At 48.4% G+C, this 21,176-nt stretch overlaps 1 protein-coding gene across 1 annotated transcript in view; it reads left to right on the forward strand.

Annotated features, from left to right (window-relative positions):
• The window catches only part of LOC137651024 (ciliogenesis and planar polarity effector 2-like), a 96,876-nt gene that overhangs the window by 32,370 nt on the left and 43,330 nt on the right, over positions 1-21,176 (forward strand). The window contains exons 3-5 of the mRNA XM_068384166.1: positions 1,987-2,105; positions 12,364-12,510; positions 20,852-20,988. Coding sequence (XP_068240267.1) covers positions 1,987-2,105; positions 12,364-12,510; positions 20,852-20,988 — 403 coding nt within the window. The remainder of the gene's footprint in view (positions 1-1,986; positions 2,106-12,363; positions 12,511-20,851; positions 20,989-21,176) is intronic.

Consider the following 21,176-nt stretch of genomic DNA (forward strand, 5'->3'; position numbering starts at 1 on the left):
ATTACGCCCTGAATCCAGATCCTCCTCCGTCATGTCGCCTTAGAGCACACGATGTCAGAGGCATCGCAACGTCCCTGGCCTTCAAGAGGAACTACTCTGTGACGCAGGTGCTACAAGCTGGAGTCTGGAAGCGTCTAACGACCTTCACAGCCCACTACCTGCAGGACGTGACCCACAGGAGCCTCGATACGTTTTCTATCGGCCCTGTGGTGGCTACACAACAGCTGGTCTAACCTCAGGCTCCTTAATGGACAGGTAGCAGAAGGTTGAGGGCATTGTTATCCGGTTTTAGTCTGCATGAATGAAAGAAGTATGTCTGGCCCTTACTTCTTTCTTCATCCTCCCCTCTCTTGTGGAAAGCAGCATCCTGGGATCTCTGCATAGCTGACCTCAAACCTCTGCAGGTAAACCATGCTTCCTTGTGTTCCTAGTATTAAGATAATACTGTCGCGTCCCCCATACCCTGACGAGGTGGTATTGGGAACGTGCTAGCCTAGAATTCCAGCTAAAGGACTTCAGGTCGACTTCCTAGGACAAGTCACACTTCTTCCCTCCACACACAACCTTATGTAGGCCGCACGTTTCTTGCGTAGCAAGAAACTTGCGAGGTGCAGGGACTCTCTTTCTCGAGCGCTGCTCACTCGGATTCTGAGTCCCCGGGTAAGCCAAAGCCAGTAAGGCTGGGGACTTTCCACCCTTCCTAAGGGTAAGTCACCCTATGTAAATAGGGTGGTTTGTATTTCGGTTACGGAACAAATGACAAATTCAGAGATAATTTGTATTTTTTCTAACCGTACAAACCTTAGCTATTTACACATATTTGCCCGCCAGCCCTGTCCCCCAAGGCAAGTCCTACCTCTAAGTGAAGTGAAGCAATTCACCGGTGTGTGAGGGGGGGAGGGTTAGCTAGCTACCACTCCCCTACCCCCTTGCTAACTAGCGCGGGGGTAATACACCCTCGTTAAAATTCTAATGGCTTGTCATTTCAGCTACGCCGAAAGTAAACCCTATGTAAATAGCTAAGGTTTGTATGGTTAGGAAAAATACAAATTATCTCCGAATTTGTCATATTTGATTAAAAAAGTTTACTTTTTATTTATAGTTAATTCCATGTTTTACGGCATTGTATGGTGTACCTGTTAATCATTTTATTTTTTTCTGTTGTCATAGGATGAATAATGAAATGTGTTGGATTCTGGCAAGTGTTGGAGTCGTTGATAATAAAAAAGTAGATGCAGCTGCTAAATTATTGATAAACTTAACTCGGCTTGGCATTAAACTCCAGTTAAGAATGATTTAACCATCATAAATCATTTTGTTGTTACAAACTGGTTTACTATGAGGAATAAGGAATCTAAAAGTAATAAATTAAAACAAAACTCATAGTTTTTGAATGACAATCGTGAAACCAGAAAGACAAAACAACTGAAGTCATTCTAGCAAGTTGTGTATTGGTCATAAAATATTGACCCATGTTTTTTAATGTATACAACCTGAGATAACTCCCAAGTGTAGTGAGTGTGACACGATTTTAAGTATAGGCGTATTTTTTTCTGAATGCAGTCTTCAGAAGACAAAGCATTTTGTTTTGGTTGGAAACTGTATCTGGCATTTTATTGGATTCTAAGATTTTAACATTTTTAAGAAGCCTAGGTTTAATAGATAAAATTTAAATACAATTATTATAGATTTCTTATCTCTAATTTATATTTTCTTTTACATTTATGTATATTATATAACCCTCAAGTCAGCTTTTTAAGTGTTGAGTTTGAGTTACTGGTCTGGTTAACCTCCTCCCTTTAAATAATAATTTTGTCACCAAATGTGCTTGAAGTATAAAAGTATTAGAATACTGTATTGGGTAAGTACAGTAATGAAATGATAAATTTGATTAGAAAATTTCACTTTTTGTTTTATAGTTGATTTTATATTTTACTTCACTGTATGATGTAACTTAATCATTTTATTTTCTTCTGTTGTCTGTAGGCCTACTTGAAAAACCAAATTTACCGCCGTCAGCTGCAAATGTCACATATAAACTTTTTATGTATGGAAAAGTGTCATCAGGAAAAACTTGGACAATGAATCGACTCTCAGGTCAAGAAGTAAGTTACTTTGCTACTATATACAGTACATTATCTTTTAGTGACCAGCAAAGATTGAACGGTCGTTAGAATTTCTCGAGATAGTTATAAATACCGGCAGATAGCGGGGAAGTCCTGTCCGAGTCAGTTCGGTTTGACACTCCCTTTTGACTTTGGTGGCAAGCAGTGCACACATGCTTGTGCTGCCCCTCAAAATTTGGCTATTTTGCTTTCTCTTCCTAGAATAACTTGATAAATGTGAAGGTATGCAGGTGTTTCTGGGTCAATCTACATGAATTAAATGAAAAGTACAACGGGTTTTGGTGGCCTATTGGAAACGTCCTTGTATGGTTATCTGCTAGACAGGCGTTTGAGTCCCACTCAAGCGCTATAGTTTCTTGTAGTATCTGCAACATTACCATCCTTGTGAGCTAAGGATGGGCAGTTGTGGGGAAGCCTATAGGTCTACCTACTGAGTCATCAGCAGCCATTGCCTTCCCCTCACTGGTCCTAGTTTGGATGGAGAGGGAGCTTGGGTGCTGATCATAATGTATATATGGTCAGTCTTTAGGGGATCTTCCTGCTAGCTGAGGCATTGTCACTGTCCCTTGCCTCTGCCATTCATGAGCAACCTTTAGATATGAAGTTTTTTTTTTCCGAATAAAGCCCCGAATATGGGGTAAGATTTTGTGCAAACCTACCATGCTTCTGATCATTATTGTGCCTTTTGCAATGGGGCATGACTTCTAAGTCATCCTCATGACAACTTGAACCTAAAGAATTTGATCTTTTTGTGATATCTCTGGTCCTTCATTGGCTGGAGAAAAGTTTATGCCACCACCAGGACATATGAGGCGCCCCTATGACATTTTCTCGTCTCTTGCTTCAACTGCGGATGAGATGAAAGTCGTAGCACCTTCTGGTGAATGTACCCTTTGAAGAAATAAATCCATCTCCAGTAATAGACATCATTGGTAAATCAATGGCTGTGCATAAAACAGTAGCAGCCCACAAGTTTCATGTAATTTCTTGATTTCGGACTTTCAAGATATTAAATTCATAAGTAGAGTGCAGTTGAATTTTGTAAAACTTTGGCCTAGGGTAGAGCATACCTGAATCCCATGCTTATGATTTCCAGCTACAAAAGTCAACAAATAGTTGGGTTTCATATGAAATAGATATCAGGTTATTACGAATAACATTTTACTTACTGTATTAAATATATTTTTTTATCACAATAATTCTTTATTTTATATTTATTATTTGTTCCGACGTAGATACAAACCCTCCGCTATTTATAGGGTATACTTTTGGCGCAGCTGAAAGACAAGCCATGATAATTTTAGTGAGAGATAACTACCCCATCCGCTAGTTAGGGGGGGTAGACTGGCTACCCCGCTCACTCACACCTCTCGGCTGAGTAACCACTTTACTTTATGGCTCGGTAGAGAATGGACATGCTGCCCTTCTCCTGTGCAAAGACTTGCCTTGATTGTTTTTTTTTTTTTTATAATAGATACTTGTAACTTTGCTGTTGACAACGTATCCGTCTGCCTCCGCCGTAAGGGAGTTGTCATTGCTGCCCGCCCTGCGACTGTTGGTCGCCAGGTTCTTAACACTGCCGTGTGTTTGTTTCATTACTGAATTAAAGTGCATAACAGTTCAGCTCCCTTACGAGGAATTATCTTACAGGGAAGGTGAATTATTTCCCGAATAGTGTATTGTGTGCATCGGAACATGAATTGTAATTGATCACAACTTCCTTTTTTCACAGGTAGCAGCGACGTAGAACATAAGGCCGAGTGCTACGGCTGCCCTGTTCGTTATCCTGCGCTCCATGTGGTAGCTCGTGAGCTGCCCTCGTTATGAGGTAGCATTCGCTGTCAACCTTCAACTTGATGTTCCTCCTTCGAGGGGAACTTCTCTCTCTCTCGCGAGAGAGAGAGAGTGTCTTTTTATTTTTATTACGCCTATGCTTTTTTCCCATAGAGCTGGGAGAAAGCTTTACTTAGGCTATGTCCTCTTGTGGGAGGACTTTTCTCTTGTTCGCGAGAGAGATTTTTACGCCTACACTTTTTTCCCATAGAGCTGGGAGAAAGCTTGCCTTAGGTGATGTCCTCCTTCGGGAGGACTTCTCTCTCGTTCGCGAGAGAGAGTTTCTTACGCCTACGCATTTTTCCCATAGAGCTGGGAGAAAGCTTGTTTAAGGTGATGTCCTTCTTCGGGAGGACTTCACTCTCGTTCATGAGAGAGATATTATTAAGCCTACGCTTTTTTCCCATAGAGCTGGGAGAAAGCTTGTCTTTGGCGATGTCCTCCTTCGGGAGGACTTCCCTCTCGTTCGCGAGAAATAACTTGTAGGTGCTTGCTGATCCACCAGGGGCGGTGGCAGAGCTTTCTCCGAAGCAGGTTATCCCTTTGGGGGAACGAGTCTCTCGTCCTCGAGAGAAGACAGCCTCTGGGCATCGGCGGTCCCCCGTTACGCTTATGGTTCTCCTTCAGGGGCGAAGCAAGAGCCTTATCTTAAGCGACATTCACCTTCGGGAGAACAAACCTCTTATGCGGAGGTGTTATCTTGAACCTGCTGGTTTTCCTTGATCCTTCGGGGTCGCATTACGATCACCCTTTTGGGCTGGCCTGATCGTTGAGCCTTCGGGCTCTCGTCATGTTGATCCTGCGGGTTCTCATGACAGTAGGACTCCGCTCAAAACCTTCGGGTTTCAGTTACGCTGAACATTCGGGCTCTTGTAACAATGGTAACATTGAGCCTTTGGGAACTTGTGCCATCAATCACGCTGACCTTTCGGGGTCTTATGACCGAGGAACCTCGGTTCCTCGTTATGCTGATCCTTCGGGGTCTCGTAAAATTAGTTATGCAGAACCCTTGGGCTCTCGTAACTTTAGTCACTCTGACACTTCAGTGTTTTGTGACAGGGAAACTTCGGTTTCTCGTTGCACTGACCCTTCGGGGTCTCGTAACATTAGTTATGCTGAATCCTTGGGCTCTCGTAACTTTAGTCACTCCAACACTTCGGTGTTTTGTGACAGGGAAACTTCGGTTTCTCGTTGCGCTGACCATTCAGGGTCTCGTAACATTAGTTACACTGAACCCTTGGGCTCTCATAACTTTAGTCACTATAACACTTTGGTGTATTGTAACAGGGAAACTTCGGTTTTTCGTTACGCTGATCCTTCGGGGTCTCGTAACATTTGTTATGCAGAACCCTTGGGCTCTCGTAACTTTAGTCACTCCGACACTTCAGTGTTTAGTGACAGGGAAACTTCGGTTTCTTGTGGCGCTGACCCTTCAGGGTGTCGCAACACAGGCTACGTTAGGCCTATGGTCTCTCGTGCCCTTAATCACGCTGATCCTTCGGGGTCTCGTGACAGAGAAATTCCGTTTCTCTTTTGCGCTGACCCTTCGGTGTCTCACAACGCAGTTCACTCCGAACCTTTGGGTTCTCGTGATCATAGCCATACTTATATGACAGAGTTTGGGGACTCTCGTTGTGTTGACCGTTCGTGCTCACACAACACAGGCTATCGTGAACCTTCGGGTGAACGTAGTAGTGAGTACTCTCGCCACACTGAGAGCTCTCGCGCGCAAATTTGCGCGCACGACTGGTTTGGCATGCATGACCAAATTGGCGCGCGCAACCGATGTGGCGCGCACTACCAATTTGGCACACACTACCAATTTGGCGCGCACTACCAATTTGGGGCGCACAACCGGATTACCGTCCACGACCAAATTGGCGCTCACGACCTATGGGGCGCGCACAACCAAATTGGCGTGCACAACCAAATTGGCGCGCGTGACCAAGTTGGCGCGCGCGATCGGATTGGCCCTCACAGCCGATGGTGGTGCGCACGCGCGAGCGAATTGGCGCGCACAGCCGATTGTGGCACGTGCGCACGACCATGTTGGTGCGCGTGCGGGACCATATTAACGCGCGCGAGCACCTGGGCGCACACAATCAGTTGAAGTGCGTGAACAACTCTTATGACAGAGTTTTTCGAACTCTCGTTGCGTGAAGTGTTCACGAGTGCACAAGAGTTTTTACTCTCATGACTGAGTTTTCAAACTCTCGTCCCGTGAATTGTTCGCGCGCGCCCATCGTCATCAAGAGTTTTACTCTGATGACAGAGGGATGCATGCTGCCTAAGGGTTTACGAATCTCTACAGGTAACTATGAGACAGTTCCTTTGGGTCCTGTTCACGTAACACAATTCCTGAAAATTCCATCAGGAATCAGCGGCAGAGTTCCTGCGGGTTCTTGGCACAACGTCCCTTAAGGTCGTGAGAAAGGAATTCACAAAGAGATTCTGAACCCCTAGGTTCTCATCCGAATCTCTCGGTTTCCGCGATCCAGAGTTTTTCTGAAAACTCTATTGTCGACCTCCCCCACCCCTGCGGGATGGGTCTTCCAAAGGTGTGACTTGATACGTCGCTCTACACTCCAAGCTGATTACTATATCAGCTAGTCTGGTTTCGCCAGCACCGATCCTTTCGTTTTCGAACGAACCATCGTCATCTTTCCTCCACCTTCCCACTTCGAGTGGTTTGGTTAGCAGACGGAAATGAGCGAGGAATGAAAAATTCATTACATTCCAGTTCATTTCCCCTGGCAGGCCCTGCCTGATTTAGATGGTAGTTTTCTCACTAGCGAGAAAGCGTTCGATGGCAACCCTTTTGGGTAAGCAGTCGATGGCAATTCTGTCTGACATTCTTGAAGCAAACTCCCATATACGAAACTTCACCCTTTTCGGGAGACTCGTTCCTGAGAAATTTTTACAGAACTTCAACGGGTGTTGTTAAAACTTCATGAAGGCCGTAGGCCGTCCCGGAGCATGCGCTCTAGCCAAGACAAAACCGCGAGGTTATTGTCTTAAACTTGGTTCTACCGTTTGATGGAGGCAGCCTCCCCCGTCATCTTCCGAGACTTTTTATTCTATCCTTACAGAGTTATTGTTTTGAACCATTAGTCCCGAAGGAACGTTGTTAGCTGATGTTAAAAGAACGATAGCAACAGCGTGAGAAACTTTTCATTACATTTACGAACGTCTCAAACACCGCCCACAGGTAACCAGACATCCGTTTCTGTGTAATGAACACTGGCTAGCCCCTCAGATAAAGAGGAGGGGTAAACCAAAGGGGAAATGATCGCCTCTATAACTGTATATTCTTGTTTGAGAACATGTTTGCTCTCATTCAAGAATATATTACAGTTAGTCAACGATCAAAATTCTTTTGGCAATAATGTTGCAATTCGTAGCACATACATTATTCCCGCAACCGGATTCGTTGCAAACGTTTCCTGGAGGCAGAGAATACGCATGCGCTAGCGCAAATGGACAAGTACATATATGCGTGCAAGCGATCTTTCTGCCAATAAGGGCTATATACATCTTGCAATTAGAACTCCATTCTATTAAGTTGTATATTTATATCCCTTACTGAAACTAGGTTATTCAGTACATTACTTGGCTACTTTCCTGTAACCAGACATACGGCATTTACGTTCTGCCTCCTTATAGGCATTTTTTCCTTTCCCCGGATCGGAAGTCTTAGTCTTCTACAAAGGCTTTGGCTGGAAACTTCTCATTAGCATATCTGTTCCCAAGTAGGGAACATTTATTATAAATGCTAGGTTACCGATCGGAGACGGAGAAGTACGAAGGTTTTTTGTCCTAAGAAGGAGAAACCTCCATTACGAACGTTTTCAACATTCTCCAACCGAGTTCTTGACATGACTTTTATGTCGAACTACGCATGTATGCTTGTCATGCCCACAGTTCGGTGTTACTACTCCGTAGTAGACTTATGCTCTTTACCCACCCAACAATAGATTGAAGATACGTCTCGATCCCCTCTTGGGTTTGTTTGGATGCGTTCGGTGATTACCGTACAGTCTCTTGTCCGGAAAGCGATCTCTATGGAGATTCGCTATTACAGTATAACATAAGCTGTACTGATTAACTGGTTTTCCAGTTGGTATCGGTCTTATTCGGCCAACCACACTGGTTTAGTGGCAGTTGGAGGGAGAACAGGCTGTTCCCTTTCGTTGCCAGAACGTGCAATTAGTTACATGTCTCGATATCATCTTGAGATGTGTTTATTGCTATGCAACCCCCCTCACCGCTGGACAATCCGCGGAGGATTGGTGGCAGACGAGAGCCTCTGCAAAGAGGCCTGTCGTCTCGTCTTCCCTCTGGATCTGATGCTCTCTTTAATGCATCAAAAGAGAGGGGGGGGGTTGCATATGCCGCAGCATTCCAGCCTCGTCTGTTGGCCCGATTCAGAAAGGTACCAGCATTCATCTATCTTAGAGAACCATCTAGCAGTAGAAACCTCAGATGGACAGAGGACAACTAGTTGCCCCCATCTGCTCGCGTCATTCCTGGTACAGGAATGTGCTTGCAAAACCACCCAGATAGTGGGCTCCTAGTGTCTTGGAATCATCTTGTATCCAACAAAGTCTTAACTTTGTGAGGTCCCCGACTGTGGTTATGCTCGCAGAGGCCCTGATCTTCAGGCTCCCACTCGACCGTTCCCCAGTCGCGGAACACCAGGCCCTCAAACAAGATGTATTCCAAGATCGGTGGGGCGGCCTAGAGGTGTGCCTTGTTTTTTTTTTTTTTCCCCATTCGGTTTAGTGGAAAAGTCCTCAGCCAAGTCAGGATAAGCAAGATCTTGTCAATGACTCCAATAGCTTCGTTATGGCATCCCGCAGAATGGTTTCTAGACCTTCTGCAGCCCCTGACGGAACTCCAGTAGCTTTGCTATGGCAACCCGCAGAATGGTTCCCGGACCTTCTACAGCTCCTGACGGAGTTCTGAGGGATCTTCCTCCACGGCACGATCTTCCAAGCAGCTACTTGCTAACACTTTCCTAAGCCATAGCTTTGCTTTGACTTCTCGCCTGTGACGATCCTACACCACCCCTCTCAGAGAGGCCTTTCGCAACAAGTTGCGGAAAAGATGTCTAGACACCTCAGACACTTTTCAGCGTTGGTCTTCCAGGCGAAGTGTTCGGTCCTTGGTGACTGATGTCGTAGAAGGGGATTCTCTCCCATCAATGCCTTTACTTATACAAGTGTGAGATAACTTGTCCCCCGTCAGATCTCAACCTCCTTCTGGGAATGCGGTTCGGGTCCTTCAGTCTCTGAAGGCCCCTCTCTACGAACCTTATGCCCAGCAGCAGATTGCTTCCTTACACGGAAGACGGCCTTTCTACTCACTTGGGCTTTTGACCAAGAGGGTTAGTATGTTGTATGATCCATCTTCTGATGTCTCCTACCCTAGGAGATGGGGAGAAGTAATCCTCAGCGGTGTCCCTGAGTGGATTGCCAAGACACAAATCCGAGTGTGCTGTACCCTAGGTGCAGCCCATTTCAAATAAAGAGTCTTCGTTTGGTAACCGAAAACCCATCAATTGGGGTTTTACCCAGTGAGGAGTCTGTGGGGTTACCTTAAAAGAACGATACCAGCTCTCCCCCGCGTGTCGGCACTGTTGACCAGCACGGGGAAGGTCAAGAGGAGGACCTCAAAGATTTCCTTCCCCTCTGGGATCGGAAGGCAATTGAGGTTACTCTCAATCTAGACTCCTCCATCCTAAGACCCAGAGCTCGTAATGTCAGTGCCGCTGCTACGTCCCTGGCGTTCAAGAAACTACTCTTTGGTGCAGATACTTTAAGTGGGCATGTGGAAGCGTCAATCGACCTTCACGGCCCACTACCTGCAAAGACGTAATCCACAAGAACATGGAGACCTTTTCCATTGTTCCTGTGGTGGTCGCACAACAAATGGTCTAAACACCTCAGGCTCCTTGATGGACAAGTAGCAGAGGGTTGAGGGCTGAGGCTACCCGCATTAGTCTGGGGTGAATGAGTAAGAATGCCTGGCTCCTTTCTTCCTTTCACTCCCCTCTGGGGAAAACAGCTCCGCAAGCCTCAGCATAGCTGACCTCACCTCGCTGCAGGTAAGACCCATTTCCCTTGTGCCTCCTAAGTATAGAAGAATACTTTGTTATGTCCCCAATACCTTTTAGAGGGAGGGTATTCGGTAAGTCTTTAAGAACAATAGGTTTTGTACTCGAGTTCCTATGTTAAAGACAAGCCATACTGTTAGTTCCACTCACACACAAGCTTCTGCAGGTCGCTATCAGTGCATTGCCTCATATCGGCACTTGATTTTAGCGAGGGTAGGGTCCCTTCTACTATCGATCACACATCAAAATAGAGAGGACCCCGGGTCATGAACAAGGCCAGTTGGTGAGGACTTCCTCCCTCCTAAGAGTAAGTCACCCTATAAATAGCGGAGAGTTTTTATCTACGTCGAAACAAATAACAAATTTGTAAGTAATTTGTTTTTTTCCTAGTATCCAAACCTGGAGCTATTTATACAAATTGGCCCGCCACCCTGTGCCCCGAGAAGTCCTGCCATAAATCAAAGTGGTTACTCAGCCGAGAGGTGTGAGTGAGCCGTGTAGCCAGTCTGCCCCACCCCCCACCGGCTAACTAGCAGATGGGGTAGTTATCCCTCACTAAAATTATCATGGCTCGTCTTTCAGCTGCGCCGAAAGTATACCGTATAAATAGCTCCAGGTTTGTATATTAGGATAAATACAAATTACTTACAAATTTGTTATTTTCAATTTGATTTGTCTTTGTATTTCCAAATGTTTATAAGTTGAATGTTTGTAAGTTGTGGACCTTCTGTATTTTTTACATAATTCATTCATTATGGCACCAACATTACTTTATCGAGTAGTTGTTTACCTTATTTGACAGTTCAACGGTTCAGCCAGTAGTGCTGTTCATGCATGTTTTCCTTGTCAGTTTGGTTCACCATACATCATTGCTGTTTTTCCTAGCACCTTTTCCTTTTGGCCTCATTGATTGCCTATATTTTTTAGTTATTGGTTACTTTTTTGGTGGTACATTTACTATTCTGCTTTATTGTATATTGTGAACTTCCTCATCCCTGTCTTTGCCTAGAGAAGCCCCTTTCATTAGCAGTGGGAAATGCTAATGCACAGCTTGGAGCAAATTCTTCCGACTGAGGAGCTGAACCTATACTCCTTGTGTGAGTAGTCTCTGCCCCTAAGGAGCTTCAAGCAGTCATGGCCACCCTGGGTCATCAGGCCCCGCAGTTGGATGTGACCTGTATTCTCAAATCTCCCTAATGCATGCCCCAATTGAGCCTTTGAGATGGCGGTTAGACAATGATCCAAATCTCAGATGGTCATTCGTCTATCTTAGCTTTGGTGAAGCTCACTGGTGATTTTTTGACATTTTGTATGTTACTAATCATTTCGAAGGATGGAAGGAGGTGTCCTTATCTTGTTCCTGAGTTCGTAGCCAAGACCCAGCAGCCCACAATACCAAATTCGAGTCTAACAATCTTGTCGAGAGGTGTACAGTGTATCAGAATAACATGCTTTTTTGTTCTGCGAGGTCTCAATTGTGCTATCTTAAGAGGACTTGGTGCTTTAGGCTTGAGCTCCAGGACTTGGTGCCTCAAGCTTGAGCTCTAAAGTCTTTTCATATCACTGGCAGGATAAAGAGAAAGATATCCAAGAACAGTGTTCTCTTTCTAGCTTCGTGAGACCACTAGTTGACCCAATACCTTAACCAGTGAATGGGTTGGACTTTTTAAATTACACTTTTCTTCCTCAGCCAGGTGGCATGACAGGTCTACTGTCATATAGATTGACATTCTTCTGTCATTCTACTTTAGACATGTCTACTGTCAAAAGTGAATGTCTAGCTGACAGGTGAGCAGTGCTTTTTTGCTACCTGTTGGTAGTTATAAATTTGTTAAATTCTTAACAGTTGTTCCAGTTTCACTGAAGTCATACTCCTATTAAAGGACACACACTTGTGTAATAAGGAAAATTACAAATAACTTTAACAATTTGTGATGTTTTCCTCCAAATACTTTACAGTACTGTAGTAGTGCTTTGGAATGTTGACTCTTCTTGAGTGTATTTAATTTGTTTTCAGTATTTACTCGTCTACATTGTAAATAGTATCCCCCTTGTGGAAATATTAATATGACTGTGAATAGTTAAGAAATCTTGCCTCTTTTATTATAGTTTTATGAATCGATCATTGTTCCTGCTCTAACAGACCTTACGCTATTTATAGGGATTATCCTTTCAATGAAGGATAATCCCTATGAAAAGCTACAGGTTTGTATTAGTTAGGAAAAATACAAATGTCTTCTAAATTTCACATCTTTATTTTATTATTACAAGGTAACTGATTTTTTATAGGTTCCTTTACATCATATTGAAACAGTTGGAATACAGTGCAGTCATGTGTTCTGGCCGATGAAAATAGGTAACAGGCTTATTCTCTTTCGGTTGGAGATTTGGGATGCTGGTGAAGCAAGTGTTAAACGCTACAATCATGTGTTACCAGTAAGTGGCAGAAATTATTTGGGCTGATGTTTAGCCTTAGTTTCTTTTTTCTTGTACATAACACGAGTTATATTTTGCAACTTACAAAAAGTCTTCAACTTACAAACCTAATAGGTTCCAAGAAGCTGTTTTGTAAGTCAAATTTTGTTAAATTCAGGCCTAGAGTAGGCTTCACCTAACCCACATGCTTATGATTTTCAGCTACAAATGTCGATAAATAATCCAGTTTCATATTGCAAATGTCTTCTTGCTTACTGCATTAAATTGTATAATATTGATTTATACAGTATTTCATCATGAATTTTTAATACAATATCTAAGATTTAAGATTTCAGTTTGATTTGTGTTTGTTCCGTAACCGAAATACAAACCACGCTATTTACATTGAGTTTACCTTTTAGCGTAGCTGAAATGACGAGCCAATATTTTTAACGAGGGTTAATTACCCCCGCGCCAGTTAGCGGGGGGGTAGGGGAAGGGTAGCTTGCTACCCCTCCCCCCCCCCCACACACCGGTGATTTGCTTCACTTCACTTATGGCTCCGGCGATGAACAGACGTGTCTGTCCATCGTCCTCGTTGACAGCCTTTAATCTTTTTTCTGCTTTTTCTCTACAGCGTGTGTGTGTGTTAGAAGTTGACCACCTTTATTATTGCTATGCGTACGTGCCCTGGAATTGCCGGCCGCCCTTATGGTACCTTTATGTCGGCCACGGATACAGATCCTTACACCTTTTGCCCGCAGTGTCGAGGCCGACGGTGTGATCAGGAAAATATGTGTAGTGAGTGCAGGGAGTGGTCTGCCTCCCAGTGGGAGAGGTTTGGCCGCCGGCGTAAGAAGAAGTCCAAGAGAGACCGTTCTCCTTCTGGAGTTGCCTTGAAGGAGGAAGGTTCTCGGGACTCTTCTTTCGCCGCACAAACCTCCTCCGAAGCTCCCCCTCGTTCGGCTCCTAAGGAGAGTCGGCCGAGTGGTAGCGCAGGCTCTAGTTCTGTTTCCCGACCTTGGGTGGGGGGAGAGGGCGTCACCTCCCTTAGCGGGGCGGTTCCCCCTCCCCCTCCGGGGGAGGTTATTGATGAATCACTGTCTAATGATGATCTTTTACAGATTTGGGCTTCCCTGGGGCTTAAGGGCTTGCCCTCCAGGGTTGCCCTGATTGACCTTGTCCAGTTGGGGGCCACCGTTAAGCAGTCGCCGGTGATAGCAGAGGTAGACCCTCTGTCTATCGTCGACGTCTTGGTGGCAGAGGCCTCCGATGGGGCGGGGCAATCCTCTGCAGGTGCAGTTGGGGATGTTGGTGCTGACGGCTCTCCTCCCCCTTCCGTACATCCTTCGAAGGGGGAAGGGAGTCCTACGAGCTCGTCTGCTGTCCAGCTTCCCTCTAAGGGGAGTGCCTTGACTGAGACTCCCCTTCGGAGGACTGATGGTCCTGATGATCTTCCTCGTGGCCGACTTCGCCGTAAGGCTCACCGTCCACTGCGTCGCAAGGGCCTCCCATCCCCTTATAAGGGTGTTAAGAGGCGCCTTTTTGGATCTTCTTCCGAAGGGGACTCTCCTCGTCGTATTCAGCCTACAGCTCCAGCTTCTTTAGACCTCTCTGGGGATCGGTCTCCTACTCCTGCTAGAACTTCACCTTCTGGGGACCTCGTCACCCGACGGGCAACGGTCCTTCGGGGCAAAGGGATTCTTCCCTTACACGTGCAGTGCTAGCGCACAGGCGCTCTCCTGCTCGTCAGCGCTCTCCTGCTCGTCAGCGCTCTCCTGCTCGTCAATGCTCTCCTGCTCGTCAGCGCTCACATGTTCGCCGGCGCTCTCCTGATGTTCGCCCTCCTTCTCGCCAGCGCTCTCCTGAGGACATCCTTCAACCTGTTGTTCCTGAAGAGCGCTCAGCGCGACAGCGATCCCCTGCTCGCCCTTCTGCAGTGTTAGCGCACAGGCGCTCTCCTGCTCGTCAGCGCTCTTCTGATCGTCAGCGCTCTCCTGTTCGTCAGTGCTCTTCTGAGGATCATCGCCCTCTTGCTCGCCAGCGGTCCCCTGTGGTCTCTGAATATCCTGCAGTCCCTGTTGGGCGCCCTGCGCGCCATCAGTCTCCTGAGCGCTCTCGCGATCCTCAGCTTGTTCCTGCTCAACATCGCCCGCGTTCTCCAGCGAGTGTTTCTAAAGCACATGTTCGCCCACGCGCCTACTCGCTTCCTGTCCCTGTTCGTGAACGCGCCGCGCCGCGCCGACTGTTCCTTCACAGGATTTCACGCGTCGCCCTCTTGCTCGCCAGCGTTCACAGACGATTCTACAATCGCCTGCTCGTCAGGGTTCTCCTACGCGTCAGCGATCACCTGAACATCGGCGATCTCCGGATCGCCCGTGTGACTTACCGCCTGAGCACATGGGGTCTCCAACGCGCCGTCGCCCAGAGATTCTGGAAGGACATGGTTCGCCCTCTGCTAGCTCTCCCTCGCGCGATCGTTCGCCTGCGCGACCTGCGCGCTATCGCTCGCCAACGCGCCATCGCTCACCTGCGCACCAGCGTTCGCCAGCGCACCACCGATCGCCTGCTCGCAATCGCTCTCCCTCGCGCTACAGGTCTCCTGACCAACGTCGCCAGCGATCTTCGGAACGTTCTCACTCGCCCACGCGGCAACGTGTTCCCTCGCCATCGCGCCAACGCATTCGTTCGTCGGCTCGCCCACGCGCTCGTTCGCCTGTACACCCTCGCGCCCACTCGCCTGCGCGCCCGCACGACCGCTCGCCTGCGCGCTCGCGCGACCACCGTTCGCGCCGAATTTCACAGCCAGAGATAGCAGCAGGAACGCGTGTTCCCAGACAGCGCTCTGGATCACCTCCATCTAAATGCAGGACTGTTGTGCAAGACAGGGAAGACACTTCAGAGAGGTCAGTGCGTCTTTTTTCCCCCCTTTCTTTTCAGGCAGGTCCAGTGGTGTCCACTCCAAAGGATCGCCCGATCCCTTTCCCTCCAGCGAGGATTTCGGACTCTGTGTCCGTGGAACAACAGACTTGGTTTGGTCCTCTGATGCGGGCGTTAGTGAGGGTAATGAAACCAGCACTCGCCGATCAGGGCAACAAGCCAACGGCTGCCTCACCTACGCTGAAGAGAAAGAGAGGAGTGGACTTCGTAGTGACTTCCCCCAGGGCGAAGTTGGTTCCTAAGAGGTCTGTCGGGAAGGCCCCTTCCCCTGCTCGAGCGTTTTCTCCTTCTCCAGTGGACGAGGCTTTTCCGTTTTCGGGTGAGTCCAGTGAAGCGATAGTCTTCCCCTCAGCACCAAGGGGGGAGCCTTCTCTTCATGGAGGAGAATCGTCTCATGCGGAAGGGGCTCATCGAACCTCTTTGTTGGGATCCTGTATCCCTCCCAGGAGGGAATCCAAGGACTCCAAGACCATCCCGAAATCATCTTCGAGGATTCGCCAGGAACCCGCGGCTCCCTGGGGGAATGTCCACGCTTCACCCCAGGAAGAGATTCCGGGGACAGGAGACTTAGCTGCCAGCCCGCAAGGAGGAGATCAGCAGGAATCTGAACATGCCTTCTGGCAGGTTCTGAGCCTGATGAGGCAACTCAATGGGCTCATGGACCCCGTGATCGCCCCCCGAGAAGGCAAGGACACAATCTTGGACGAAGTGTTCGACGTTCGGAAAGCCCCTAAGTCCAGTGCGGCTCTGCCCTGGTCTCGGGGTCTGAAGAGTGCCAGAGCCAGGGCCAACGCCCAGCTCGCGATTCTTGCCTTCTCCAGTCGTTCCTCTGCCGGGAACAAACAATCCCTCCTCCTCGTCTCCAGCAGAGGAGGTATTTTGAGATCTTGGGTGAGTCCAGTCTCGCTCTTCCTCTCCATCACTCCATGGAGGAGCTGGCGAAGGGAGTTCCCCATGAAAAGCTCTCTGCCCGGCAGGTGTCGTTCTCGGTGTCGGAGATCCTGAGCCATGAGAAGGTCGCGAAGTGCGCCATGCAGGCCACTTCGTGGTTGGATTTTTGGCTAGGAACTCTGGGCATCCTATTGCGCTCCGAGGACTTGTCTAAGGAGACCAATAGGAAGGCCCTGGAGAACTAATTACTCTCGGGCACCCGCTCCATCGAGTTTTTGGCGCACAGGTCACCACCCTGTGGGCCAACTCGGTGTTGAAGCGGCGCGATGCGGTGACCGAGAGATTCCATCCGAAGGTCCCCGCCGTGGATGTGTGTAGGCTCAGACATGCTTCCCTTCTTGGGGAGAATCTGTTCGAGCCACAGGACATGGAGCGAACGGCTGAAAGGTGGAGGAAATCTAGCACGGACTCCCTCCTCCATAGGGCCCTTACAGCTCGGCCCTATAAGCCTCCAGCTCCGCCGCAACAGCAGCAGCAGCCTCGTAAGGCTCCGAAGCAGGCACCGGCAGTTAAGAAAGTGGTGTCTAAGCCCCAGCCCTTTCCAGCCAAGGTCAAGAGGGGCGGCAAGTCCTCCAGGGGAAGCAAGACTCCTAGGGGTAGCGGCCGCAGCCGCAAACCCTAGGGGTGGCAGTCCCCCTGCGTGTCCACCTGTGGGGGGATGCCTTCAGCGTTGCGTCCGCAGGTGGCAGCAACACGGGGCCGATGCTTGGACGGTTTCAGTGATCGGCCAAGGCTATCGCGTCCCGTTCACAACATCTCAACATCCCCTGACAGCGAATCCAGTGTCGTTGAGTTCCTATGCCACGGGGTCGGCAAAGGGGCTGGCCCTTCGGGCCGAAGTCGAGACCATGCTAAAGAAGGGTGCTCTCCAGGAGGTCGTGGACGGCTCCCCAGGCTTCTTCAGTCGACTCTTTCTTGTAAAGAAGGCGTCTGGAGGCTGGAGACCTGTCATTGACCTCTCGGCTCTAAACGGGTTTGTCAAGCAAACCCTGTTCAGCATGGAGACAGCGGACACGGTCAGACTTGCGGTGAGACCACAAGACTTCATGTGCACACTAGATCCAAAGTACGCGTACTTCCAGATTCCAATCCATCCGTCTTCCAGGAAGTATCTAAGATTCTGCCTAGGCGACAAGACCTACCAGTTCAAGGTGCTGTGTTTCGGTCTCTCCACAGCTCCTCAGGTGTTCACTAGAGTGTTCACCCTGATTTCATCTTGGGCACACAGGAACGGCATTCGTCTCCTTCGTTATCTGGACGATTGGCTGATCCTAGCAGACTCGGAGTCGACCCTTCTTCGGCACCGAGACAGGCTTCTAGGTCTTTGCCAGGATTTGAGGATCGTGGTAAACCTCGAGAAGTCCTCTCTGCAGCCATCCCAACGACTGGTTTATCTAGGCATGCTGATAGACACCAATCTCCACAAAGCCTTTCCATCAGACGACCGGATAGCAAGGCTGAGGAGGGTGGCGGAACCCTTCCTCAGGCGAGAAGAGCTCCCCGCCCAGTCGTGGTTGTGTCTCTTAGGTCACCTATCCTCCCTGGCTCGTCTGGTTCCAAACAGCCGCCTCAGGATGAGATCCCTACAGTGGCGGCTCAAGTCTCGGTGGAATCAAGGATCCGATTCTCCGGACATTCTGATCCCGATGGGATCTTTGGAACGGACGGATTTGCGGTGGTGGCTGGTCGACGAGAACCTGCGGAACGGAGTGAGTCTTCTCGTCCTCCCCCCGGAATTGACTCTGTTTTCGGACGCGTCAAAAGAAGGGTGGGGGGCGCACGTTCTGAACCAGAGGGCCTCAGGCCTTTGGTCAGAATCAGAAAAGTGCCTGCACATCAACCTGCTAGAATTGAAGGCCATCTTTCTGGCTCTTCAGCAGTTCCAACGGACCCTGGCGGGTCACTCCGTGGTGGTGATGAGCGACAACACCACGGTAGTGGCTTATATCAACAAGCAGGGAGGCACTTTTTCGCAGCAGCTATCCCATCTTGCAGTAGAGATTCTGAGGTGGACCGAAGTCCACTCGATAACACTATCAGTTCGCTTCATTCCTGGCAAGAGGAATGTGCTTGCCGACAGTCTGAGCAGGGCCTCGCAGATAGCGAGTACCGAGTGGTCTTTGGATCCTCAGATAGCCAACAAAGTCCTGACTTTGTGGGGTTCCCCGACTGTGGACCTGTTCGCGGCAGCGTTGAACTTCAAGCTGCCTCTGTACTGCTCCCCAGTCCCGGACCCCAAGGCACTCTGGCAAGATGCTTTCCAGCAACGGTGGGACAACATCGACGTGTACGCCTTCCCACCGTTCTGTCTGATGAGAAGGGTGCTCAACAGGACCAGACTATCGGTCAACTGTTCAATGACTGGTAGCTCCGCTATGGCATCACGCGGAATGGTTCCCGGACCTTCAGCTGCTCCTAACGGAGCTCCCGAGGGAACTTCCTCCACGACACGAGCTTCTCAGACAACCCCACTCCTACGTCCCTCACAAGGCCGTGGCCTCGCTTTGGCTTCACGCCTGGAGACTATCCAGCGTCTCCTCACGGAGAGAGGCTTTTCACAACAGGTTGCGGAGAGAATGTCTCGGCACCTGCGAAGGTCCTCTGAGGGAGTCTGCCAGGCGAAGTGGAGAGTCTTTTGTGGTTGGTGTAGTGGAAGGGGTATCTCTCCACTCGATGCCACTATTCCAGCAATAGCAGACTTCCTCGTTTATCTGCGGGAGGAGATGCGCCTTTCAGTTCCGGCAGTGAAAGGCTATCGCTCAGCCTTAAGCTTGCCTTCAGGCTGAAAGGCGTGGATATTTCTTCCTCGCTAGAACTCTCTCTACTCATACGTAGCTATGAGCTTACCTGCCCCCAGTCGGAAGTGAGACCTCCTCCTTGGAACGTGGTTCGGGTCCTCAGGGCTCTTAAGAGACCTCCCTTCGAACCATTACGCCAGGCCTCCGATCGCCACCTGTCTTGGAAGACGGCTTTCCTACTCGCTTTGGCTTCGGCCAAGCGGGTTGGTGAACTTCATGGTCTCTCGTACGACATCGGCCATTCAAGGGGATGGGGGGAGGTAACGTTCAGTTTCGTCCCTGAGTTTGGAGCCAAGACTCAGAATCCTGGAGTGCCGGATCCTCGGTTCGACTCTTTCAGGATCGCGAGTCTCCGCTCTGTAACAAGTGACCCAGACCAGCTGCTACTATGTCCAGTGAGGTGTCTGAGGCACTACTTGAAGAGAACGCTGCAGTCCGTCCTCAAGTGCGAGCTTTGTTTGTGAGCAATGGCAGGACTAAGAGGAGGGTCACCAGGAACACCATCTCAGCTTAGATTCGAAGGGTTATCCACCATGCCTTGAATCCAGACCCTCCTCCGTCACGTCGCCCTAGGGCACACGATGTCAGGGGTGTTGCTACGTCCCTGGCCTTCAAGAGAAACTTCTCTGTGACGCAGGTACTTCAAGCTGGGGTCTGGAAGCGTCAGACGACCTTCACAGCCCACTACCTGCAAGAAGTGACCCACAGGAGCCTCGATACGTTTTCTATCGGCCCTGTGGTGGCTGCACAACAGCTGGTCTAACCTCAGGCTCATTTTTGGACAAGTAGCAGTAGGTTTAGGGTGTTGTTACCCGGTTTTAGTCTGCGTGAATGAAAGAGTATGTCTGACCCTTACTTCTTTCTTCATTCTCCCCTCTCTTGGGGAAGCAGCATCCTGGTCCTCGCATAGATGACCTCGACTTCTGCAGGTAACCCATGCTTCTTTGTGCTCCTAGTATTAAGCTTAATACTGTCCTAGATTCCTATCTAAAGGTCTCAAGGTCAACTTCATAAGACGAGTCACACTTTCCTCCACACACAACTTATGTAGGCCACTCGTTCCTAGCGATGCAAGGAACTTGTGAGGTGCAGGGGCTCCTTTTCTCAAGTGATGCTCACTGAGGGATTGAGCCCCCGGGCAAAGCCGAAGTCAGTAAGGCTGGGGACTTTCCACCCTTCCTAAGGGGTAAGTCACCCAATGTAAATAGCGTGGTTTGTATTTCAGTTACGGAACAAATGACAAATTCGAAGATAATTTGTATTTTTCCTAACCATACAAACCTTAGCTATTTACACATATGTGCCCGCCATCCCTGGCCCCCAAGTCAAGTCCTACCTCTAAGTGAGGTGAAGCAAATCACCGGTGTGTGGGGGGGGGAAGGGGTAGCAAGCTACCCTTCCCCTACCCCCTGCTAACTAGCGCCGGGGTAATTAACCCTCGTTAAAAACTATTGGCTCGTCATTTCAGCTACGCTAAAAGGTAAACCCAATGTAAATAGCTAAGGTTTGTATGGTTAGGAAAAATACAAATTATCTTCGAATTTGTCATTTTTTATCTCAAAATTTTTTTGAGTTGAGTACCTTCTTTCTTAATGTGTTCTTGTAGAGGGACCTTTTAAAATGTTTGAATATTCTGAGATTTTTAACTTCATAATTGGTAACGATTCCATCAGGCATGTAGAGAAGGCGTGGATGCAGTTCTTTTGTGCTTTTCCTTGACTGATCGAGAAGGTTGGCTCGACTTGCCACACATGCTGGCAACTGCATCCCAGCCCACTGATCGTGCAGCTGTTATTGGAATAGCGACAAGGTAGGTATTGGATGAAAACTTTGCTTTTAGTAATAAGTACTTTTAGATTTGTATTTGTTCCGTAACTGGAATACAAACCACGCTATTTGATAGGGGTTTGTTCCGTAACTGAAATACAAACCACACTATTTAATATGGGTAATTACTTTCGGCGTAGCTGAAATGACGAGCCATTAGAATTTTAACAA

This window comes from Palaemon carinicauda, chromosome 1, assembly GCF_036898095.1.
Source record: "Palaemon carinicauda isolate YSFRI2023 chromosome 1, ASM3689809v2, whole genome shotgun sequence".
Lineage (NCBI taxonomy): Eukaryota > Metazoa > Arthropoda > Malacostraca > Decapoda > Palaemonidae > Palaemon > Palaemon carinicauda.